This window comes from Anoplopoma fimbria, chromosome 12, assembly GCF_027596085.1.
Source record: "Anoplopoma fimbria isolate UVic2021 breed Golden Eagle Sablefish chromosome 12, Afim_UVic_2022, whole genome shotgun sequence".
NCBI classification, from domain to species: Eukaryota; Metazoa; Chordata; class Actinopteri; order Perciformes; family Anoplopomatidae; genus Anoplopoma; species Anoplopoma fimbria.
The window spans coordinates 16,861,999-16,871,604 of record NC_072460.1 but is presented as its reverse complement, the minus strand read 5'-3'; the positions used below and the strand labels follow the sequence as shown (position 1 = coordinate 16,871,604).

Sequence of the window (9,606 nt, the reverse complement as noted above, 5' to 3'; positions counted from 1 at the left end):
TTTCTCTGCATCGCCCAGCCCTCCACTGAAAGAGTGATGATCCCGCCTGCTCTCAGACTAAAACTCTCTGCTAAAGCTACAACATTGTTGATTGTCACGTCTCCGGTTCAAGACTTCATCACGCCATGGCCATCAACTCTGTGGTTTCCCCTAAGCGTCATTTGCTTGCATGTGGTCTCAATTCAAACCAAGCAGGAGTTCCTGTAAGTCGCTTTGGATAAAAGCGTCTGCTAAATGACTGTAATGTAATGTAATGTAAAATATTCTTTAAGAGAACACCACTTTTTTTTTGTTTAACAGAAGCACCACACTGGTTCAAGCCTATTGTGAGGTTTCGCGGGTCTGTGGTGGTTCCAGTCCCAACCCAGTCGACTATAAACGACGATGATGCTCGCATTGGTTACTCTGAACATGAACGAAACAGGATTTAAACAAAGTGATCAGTAGGAGTCAAAATCAGAACTCAAAGGAAGGTCAGTCAGTCAGTCTTTGGTGGGATTATATCAGTAGATTTCCTTTGAGTGCAAAAACAACTCAACCCAGCGCTGTCCACCAACCTGAGGCAGAGAGAGATCATTTCCATGAGCTGTTAAGAAGCATCCATATATGCGTTTTCTGCGAGGTGCTGGAGCATATCCCAGCATGCATAAGGCAAGAATCAGGGAAACACCTCGAGCAGGTCAGGTCCTCTTGTAAAACTTCAAATGTTTTCTTAAAAGCAGAGCTATGGATTCTCTAACATCCAGGCCTGTAATATCGACATTGCTATAGCCAGGTAAATGTTTTATCACCTGAAACCTGTTTACCGATCTGTCAATAATGTGATAAGTACATACCAGAAGAACACTTTCAGGCCTCAGCAGGCAGCGTCATTCACAGCTCCTGGCTGCCATAAGCTACATGTGGCCATATCCTGTGGGATCATTAGCACCAAAAAAGGCAGTTAAAGGGGTGTTAGAGAACTCTTCACCACAAGAATCTGCACAAGGAAACCCAACAGGCATCTCATTGCACCCGCAGGCCTGCGCACATTTTGCAGTCACTTTCTCATTGTTCAATCCAATGTTAGCCTTAAGGCATTGAGAAAAAGTTCTATTTAGTAAAAATCCCATCCTGCCAACAAACAAGACATAAGTTAAAAAAGCAAAAAAAAAGAAACATTCATTTGGCTTGGAGATCTTTGGATTTTGTCTTCCTCTAGTGCAGCACAGTGGAGTTCCAGTGGTCTCTCTTTCACTTTTCTCTTCAACTGCTTCCTGATTCAGTCTACATGTTCCATTGAGTTTCTCCATTGCAATCATATGGCCAGGTGCTGTGGTTCTGGTATTTCTGGTTGGTTTTTAGGCCTCAGAGGCAGCCTGTGGTTTGAGTTGAGCTTTCTCCATGGCGGTACCATAAGGTAGAGATCTCTTGAAGAAGCCGAACTACAAGAAAATATTTTTTTAGAGAAGCAGAAATTAGAAATGAGAACAAACCTAATTAATTACAAGATCTTTTAAATTCTTGTTCACAGCAGCACTGACCTTGTATAGGACGTAGATGAGTAGAGCCAGAAGCAGTAAACCAGCCAGAATGGCCAAGATGATTATCCACAAGGGAACTGAGTTCTCGATATCAGGCTTATTCCACACCACGGGGGTCACCACCTGAGGAACACAACACACTCTGTCAGTTTCTTTCAATAAAGAAAATGAAGACAAAACAACTGTAAGAATGAGACAACTCTGGAAAGAATGAGAAAAAAAATCTAAAATACCTTTTTGTGTCCACTGGGAGCATGTTTGGGTAGGATGGCGTAAGGCATCTTCTCCACGCTGTATGTGGCGAGGCACTCCAGCACATATTGCTTGTAAGCTCTCTGGAAGAAGTAACGCAAATTGAAAAATTTGATTAAAAAAAAAAAAAATCACCATTTAGACACTAGGTGGTGACAGAGACCGTAAGCTTTTCCCCCAAAAAAATCCCTTTAGCATTCCTAGCCGATAAGAAGCTGTGATACTAGATAATGATTTGCAATACATTCATGCGGATGCCTAGTGTTACATCATGCAGGGGGTAGTTAATAGTCTGTGTGAAGCGCCAACATGGCATGCAGACAGCAATAAAATGTAAACTTTTAGAAACTGTGATCTTGATTCTATTAGCAACTGTTGTCCCATTTGTTGAAAATATGTGGTACTGTGCATACTGGCAGCCTTAAAATCTGATCCAGAATCAACACAAACAGATATGCGAGACTGACTACAGCAGCTATGTGCCTTTGCCAGCTTCACATTTGAGGTTTTAACTTTTGCTTTTTTTTATGCTTTGATGAAAAATGGCTTCTGACTTACTGCCAAAGCCTGACTTGAGAAAATACACAGGCACCGGTGGGAAAAGACTTCCTCTGTTATGCCTCCTGTCATCTGGTTAGAACATGTGTTTGTGTACAGTACATGTCTGGTGTGTTTTTAAGGCAAGGACCATCTCTGACAAACCTGAGTGAAGGTCTCGGCCCAGATGCGGGAGCGCACTTTGAGGATTGCAGTAGTCCCCTTCTCCAGCAAACCCACGGTGCACTGGAGGGCCCAGCACTCCGTATTAGAGCAGGACTACAGAAACAGACACAAAGGAGTTTAGATTATGTTAATTAAATGCTAAATGAGTTTTGTTTAAGTCATTCTTGTGCATAGGTAGAATCTAAATAAAGATATTCACACAAAACGTATCCAACAGGAACTAAATACAGGTGAAAGTCGCAAAGGCAAAAATGTGAAAAAGTGATTTGGGAAGGACAAATAACCGCCATGTTAATGCTGCAGATCATATAAATATAACAAAGAGCCCAATGTTATGATCACTATTCCACGCCTGCTTCAAATTAGATTGCAGGAATGTCATGAGACTGTAAAAACGCAGCTTGCACCACTCTCCACATTATTACCCAACTGCTAAAACCTGCCCATTTTTCTCAAGACTGTAGAATATACAATCTTAATTAGATCCCCATAACCCAGCTTGGCACGTTTAACATTTCAGAACATGCACATACTGTGTTTTAGAGGTGGTGCTGCAGCTAGACCACCCCCAGAGAGGTTTCTGATGGTTTCGTGCAGGAGTACATTAGTTTACATATAACACCAAGTAGAGCAAACTCAGGAGGAGACGAGAGTGCCTAACTGCTTCCCTTAGGCTCAGTCTTAGACAGACTTAATGAGTATATTCAGACAGACAGGGAGCCTATCAGTCCACTTCCTCCTGGTAGACCGCCTTACAGCTGCAGGGCACCGGGGCCACAAAGGGCTGTGGAAATGACCAGAGCATGGACCAGTGCCAAAGATGCCTCAGACCCAAGACCCACATATCCTCCCTGGTGGGATCATGTGGTCATGATCTGGAGCTTGGGGGCGTAGAGACTGTTCCCACAGCTTTGTGAAATAACTACACAGCTGCAGTACTGTATTTGGTGATAATACAGTTATTATTGTTATTAGTCATTAATGTATAAAGTCGGTTGCACACTTTCTAATAAACCATCAAGTCTACAGCTACCATTGTGAATATGTTGTAAATAAATAAATTTTGGTCCAGATCCTCTGCAGGTTTTTCCAGAAGCAGTTCATCCTTTTTTCTGAATAATTAATAAAGTCCTGCTGCAGGATGAACACCTGTCAGAGAAATATATCCCAACCTGGCAACCCCAAAGTAGTTTTAATTTCTTATAACTTATCAATTAGCATTGGTGAATGACTTATTACCTTTATAACCATTTATTTACCATGAATAAAGACATATTTACCACATAAAACCTTTGGCCCCAGTAGCACATTAGAAAAGGTTGCCAAACATACTGTAACAGTTATTTTTGCACAACAGCCCATACATCCGCATTTCAACATATTAAAGTACGACAATTTAATTTGTTTAAGAGAATACATGTAATCATGAAATGCCTTTTAATTATTAGTGCAATTAAAGACAGTTATTTGTTCTTTATGCATAGTTCAGCTCTTCAAAGACCACGCAGGTCAATTTACATGATCAAACTATGACCTGGGCTGACAGCTTCATCCAAGCCTAGCTAAACACAAACACACTTTGATAAAGAGACACTTTGAACAGAGTTGCCTCCTCCCAAGGGCTAAAAACAAATAAAAGTGCAGACATAGGGGAAACAGGAGAATGGGGTCCTTTATACTGAAGTGTCATTGGACATGCTTGATAAACGAGCACAGTTAGAAGTGATAAGCGCACAGACAAAGACCTCTTTGGTGGAGGCAGGTATCCACAGACTGAGGCAGAGAGAAAAGCTACCTGCAGCTGGTTGGATCAATAGGGCCAGTGTGTGGGGGCCTCACAACACCCAGAGCCCAAAATTAGAGAGCAGTCTGTGAAGTAACCAGTGCATCACTGACAAAAAGCCTCCCACGTCTCATCAGCCCCTCCACCCCTCCACCACTACTAAAGACTCTTTAATGTTAATCACCACAACGCGTGCCCTCTGACCCCTCCTTTGTAACGACATCATAACCTAATTATCCAATCCCAAGAGCCTCATGTAAGAGCAGGGCCAGTGTCGCCAAACTAGATCCAGACCTGCAAGCTTAATTTATTTGTGATCTTGAGAAACCAGAAAGAGTAAGCTAGATTATCCTAGCCCAGTGTTGCCAACTCCAATGAAACAAGCTAGCAGCACTAGCTCTAAGAAACGCTACATCGGGCGAGAAAGTCCCCAAGTCTGCAACACTGACAGCCCGTTCCTTCGGGCCTCCCTCCAAAGCCACTCCCCCAAATTTGCTGTCATGAATGTAAACAAGGAATATGGCTAATGTCAGTACTCACAGCTGTCTAGCTAGCAGCTTATGGAAGACTCCTGTGACGCACAATGAGTAAAACGGGCAGAGTGCTAACATTAAAGCAATCCGAACTTAAGGGGGATGTAGAGAGAATTTCAACAAATATATTTTTTAAAAATGGATTTAAAGAAAAAGAACAGTCTAGCTTTAAGGCAACAACTATATTGTTTAGACCCCCTTTTATCCGATGAGGACACATCCTGCTCTGTGGTTGAAAATAATTTGAACCACATAACCACATTAAACCCTTAACTGTTATCGCAAGCTCCTCATTTCCTCATTTTCAAGTCACCTACTACATTAGACTTCACCTTTTGGCCTGATGATGTTTTTCCATCATATAACACGTTATATTTTTAGAAGGTGAAAATTCACACTTTAAGCATCTTACCAGATTAGTCAAATGAGCGAGCTGGTTTTTGTGGACATCCCTCCTCTCGACGTGGTGCTGATCTGCCTTCAGGGCTAGGATAGGTGGTTCTGTGGACGTGTGCTGGAGCTAAAGGAGGGGAAAGAAGAAACACAAACACACCACCCATTAGGACAACTATGACTCTGACCTTGCAGAAGAGCACACCACCCGTTCTGTCAATATTAGACCTAATGTTAGCATGACCCTGAGGCTTTTTGTCATTAATCAGAAGCATGTGAGCGTTACTCCACATGGATTCCCAAGGAAATACATTGTACTTAGCAAATCACTGGGGGGAGAAAAACATTAGATCACACAGCTAAGACAAATGACCACTAACAACCCTGCTCAACATGTGTCAAGCTTTGAATGTAAACACAAACAAATGGGCTGAAATGCTTTGCACACCAAATCCCAAAGCTACAACTTGGTATAAGCGGGCGCGGCTCTGGATTTTAAAGATGAGTGAGTTGCTGGGTGAGGTGGTTCATCAAGCTGTTCTAAGCACAGGGAAAATCTGTGACATCAAAGTGGTGGTGGGGTTAGTGTCCTGGGTGGGGCTAAAAAGCTGGTAGGAGGAGGTGGGTGTGGCCCAACCAGCGGGAACTGTTAATCATACATCTGAGTTGGAACCAGTAGGAGATGTTCACTGTCTGATTTGGCCTTATTTGACTCTGAGAGACACTTACTTTGAGGTGTAGGTGGTTCATGTTTCTGTCGGAGGTGCAGTTCATGGGGCCTTCTACGGAGAACTCAAGAGGGTAAAGGAGATTTTGACCCTGGACACTGAGGGGCAGCGCAGCTCCAGTAGGGTGTGGCTGATCCGGCTGGGCCCGTTGTTCACCAGCTGGAAAAAGGAAAAGGAAAAAGAAAACTTTAGTATGTGACATATTAGAAAACTCCAAAAAGAAGCTTGATAGTTTCATATTTTAGTTGTAGCTGGGAGGTTGCAACAGATTTTATTTCCTCATGCTGACCTAATCTACAAATAGGTCACCTAAAGTAGAGCACTGTTAAATCTCATGAAGATGGATCAGCACAGCCTCAGAATAAATCACGCTGCTTAATCTGGAGTACACTTTCTTTGGTTTTCCTTTATTGCTGCTCTGGGAAGTTGACTTGCTTTGTGAACAGTAGGATTTGCTTTTCGGACCCAATCTGCTCAACCCCGATGAGTCTGCACAGCTAACAGCATGACCGATTACCTCATAGACGTGTTCCACTGCAGGCCCAACGTCCTGCTCCACCCCGTAGTTTTTGGGCACCTTCCAGTTGGCCGGCGGGAAGAAGACCTTATCTGGTCGAGACACCCTTAAAAAGAGAAGTAGGGATGTGAGAGAATGCGTAGGAAGGCCCCGGAGACTTAATGAAATTCCTAAAGTTCAAATCAGGGAATCCTGACACTGAACTCACCCCTGTAGAATGACTTCAGCCTGAACAACCACCTCCAGCTTGTAAGGCACAACCTCACTGTGGGAATTGTTCTCATTTTTACTGTGGAAACAGAGAGGAAAAAGATTCTGATTAGCTGACATCATTGGAGAGCTGTGGAGATCTGTACTACTGAACCACACTTGTTAGTTTTTCTGATGTATGTTGACAGCAAGTTGTACCTGCGAATCTGCAGCTCAAACTGAACAGTTTTGTGCGTGTCCTTCAGGCGTGGCACTGTGAAACGCAGACCTGCCCACAGCTGCAAAGAGGAAGAGCCAACATATTAATGATCAGGAAAAAAAAGGTTGATTAAAAAAACGTTATATTTACCATTACTACTTCAATAGTAACAGAGAAGCCTCAACTGAAACGTAAGTCTGTGGGAAGTTTCTAGACTCTATTTACAGCACTGTTAAAGGATTTGGACATGGAGCTAATTTCCCATGTTTTGGTGTCAAAGTGACTAATATGGACAACGTTTTTTGGGAAACTGAAAACACAAGAAAGCTGCAGCCACTAAACAGGTCAAATCAAGCAAAATGTACAGAAAAACTTTTTATTTCTCTGTAGGGTCCTTTCCACAATGATTTCCAGACATGATGATGTTATAATAACAATCTGAGTCTTTCAGTGGACAAAAAAGCACTTTAGTGGACATAGGTTGAAGGTTGTTTTCCAGGTTGAAAAATAATGAATTCACCCTTCGAGGACTCTGTGCAGCCATTCCTCCCCTCTCTACTGTCCTCATCTCATCCATCTGATATATTTTGTGATTTTTTCTTGGGTGTGTCATTGAGTGAACTGTTTATCCAGCATACAGATGCATAACACTTGGGCAGTTTCAAAATGTGCCCTTTCTTTATCAATAACTTCAGATCCATTTGTTTTCCACACAAACTGATACATTAAGTCTCTCTGTATCTACCTTTTAATGAGCTACCTATCAAATCAATAACACTACAACCGGAGACCTTTACCATAAGAGCGAGTGGGCATATTACTTGCACTACAACAGTAAATTGTTTTTAAAATGGAGGAGTCTGTCTCTCTCTTCCAGTTAACATGTCATCAACAGTCTTCCTCTACAGACCTATTAAAAGCATGCCAGCTTGTGACTCTATCATTAAAAAAAGAGGAACTCTACCCAGCATGGGCACAGATGGGAGTCTGCCCTTCCTGTCACAACATTTCCTAACTCATTCTGACTTTTCCTGTGCTGTTCACACCCAACTAGGAGATAGTAGATACAACTCTTTCCTACCAAGAGCAGGAAATGATGCTGTTTGTCAACCAGGGCTGTCACAATATCAGATATTTATTACATGATTGTTCTGGCCAAAAGAATACACAAAAACAACATTATCGCAAAGTCAAAGTGTAGGGATTTGAGAATTGCTGGATCATTCACACAATATTATCATACGTGCATTATTGACATGACGTCAATCTTTGATTATTTATTTTTAAGTGTAGGTTAATCGTCAATTCCAGTATATCTTGACTCCCCAAAAGTCAACTGTGTACCACAATATTTCAACGCTTAACTTATCAGTCATGGAGCTAACCAGGGAAAAAAAACTTTCAGAAGATAGTCATGTACATACACTGGTACCAGACTTCATCGGGTTGCCCAAATCACAGCTGAGGTATCGTGTTTGGTTCTCCGTCTCATAGCTACAGGTGAGCTCGGTCAGGCTCTGAGAAACAAGAGGACAGAGGATTGGTCAGAGATCATCAATAGGACAATCAACAAGAAAAAGACAAGCAGCAGTTATCACGTCCTAATAAGTACATTAGTTGCTAGAAATTGTGGGTTTTCTCTGTGTTTTACATTCCTACTCACCTCATTGTTGCGGGCAATACCGCTGTAGTCAGCTTCGGGGGGCAGCACCACATAGAGCTCTGCCTCGTACGCCCCTCCCTCACCCTCATTCTTGGCGTTGAAAGTCAAAGTCAGCGAGTTGTCATCACCAAGGTAGACTTCCTTCCTGTTCCTGAGGACCCAGCCAGAGAAGAGATGGTTTACTAATAGGTTGGATGTTAAGGTTCAATAGTGTCAGGTTCTCCTTAGACAAATATATATGTAGGATCATTAATTATATCAACATTATAACAATATCGTGATATGAGACTAGATATGTCTGAGAGTTTGGACATTGTAATAGGACGTAAGTGTTGTCTTTTTCTGGTTTTAAAGGTTACATTATAGTAAAATTATGTCATTTTCTGACCTTACCAGCCTGTTCTAGCATTTCTATTATTTGCCTTTACCCACTTAGTAATCATATCCACATTACTGATAAAAATTCTTATCGTGTGAATATATTGTAAGAGCCGCAATGGTCAACCCTACAATATCACAATATCGATATTAAGTTATTTGGTGAGAAATATTGTGATATTTGATTAATTCCATATCACCCAGCCCAATATATATATATTAAGTTGTGTTATGCTGATGAGAATACAATGAGTCTTTATTTGTGTTTGCTGGCAGTAGAGTGGCAAATAAATTCCTGCTGCTTTAATGAAACTAATACATGTTCAGGCTTTGTGCTTAGCATGTCTTTTTTTTTTAAAGAGCCCAGCTACAAAAAAACAAAAAAAGCCCATACAATTTGTCCGACCATTACACGAAAACCTTTCCAATGTGGTAAAAAAGTCATACATGCCTAATAACACAGCAAAGGGCTGTAAAATCACCTCCCCCTTCTTTGCTTTCTCTCTCTCTCCCTCCACTTCTCTCCCCAGCTAAGAACAATGAGAAATTCCATTTGGAGGGCCACACAGACGCTTTTAATTACAGCTCGCTCTCGTAAAGCAGAGCAGGAGAGCAAGGGAGAGAAGATCTCTGAAGCTGATCCTCTGCCAGCCTTCAAGTCAAACGTAGCCCGACTCTAACTGGCACTGAACTTTTTAAACCAA

The 9,606-nt window shown here is 41.9% G+C and overlaps 1 protein-coding gene across 1 annotated transcript in view; it reads right to left on the bottom strand.

The window, feature by feature from the left end:
- Positions 1–527: 527 nt before the first annotated feature.
- The window catches only part of itga5 (integrin, alpha 5 (fibronectin receptor, alpha polypeptide)), a 34,420-nt gene continuing 25,341 nt past the window's right edge, over positions 528–9,606 (bottom strand). The window contains 12 exon segments of the mRNA XM_054609872.1: positions 528–1,424; positions 1,524–1,646; positions 1,757–1,858; positions 2,478–2,591; positions 5,227–5,334; positions 5,937–6,037; positions 6,040–6,094; positions 6,453–6,558; positions 6,661–6,741; positions 6,861–6,940; positions 8,286–8,378; positions 8,525–8,675. Of these exon segments, the coding sequence (XP_054465847.1) occupies positions 1,341–1,424; positions 1,524–1,646; positions 1,757–1,858; positions 2,478–2,591; positions 5,227–5,334; positions 5,937–6,037; positions 6,040–6,094; positions 6,453–6,558; positions 6,661–6,741; positions 6,861–6,940; positions 8,286–8,378; positions 8,525–8,675 (1,198 nt within the window). The 3' untranslated portion in view covers positions 528–1,340.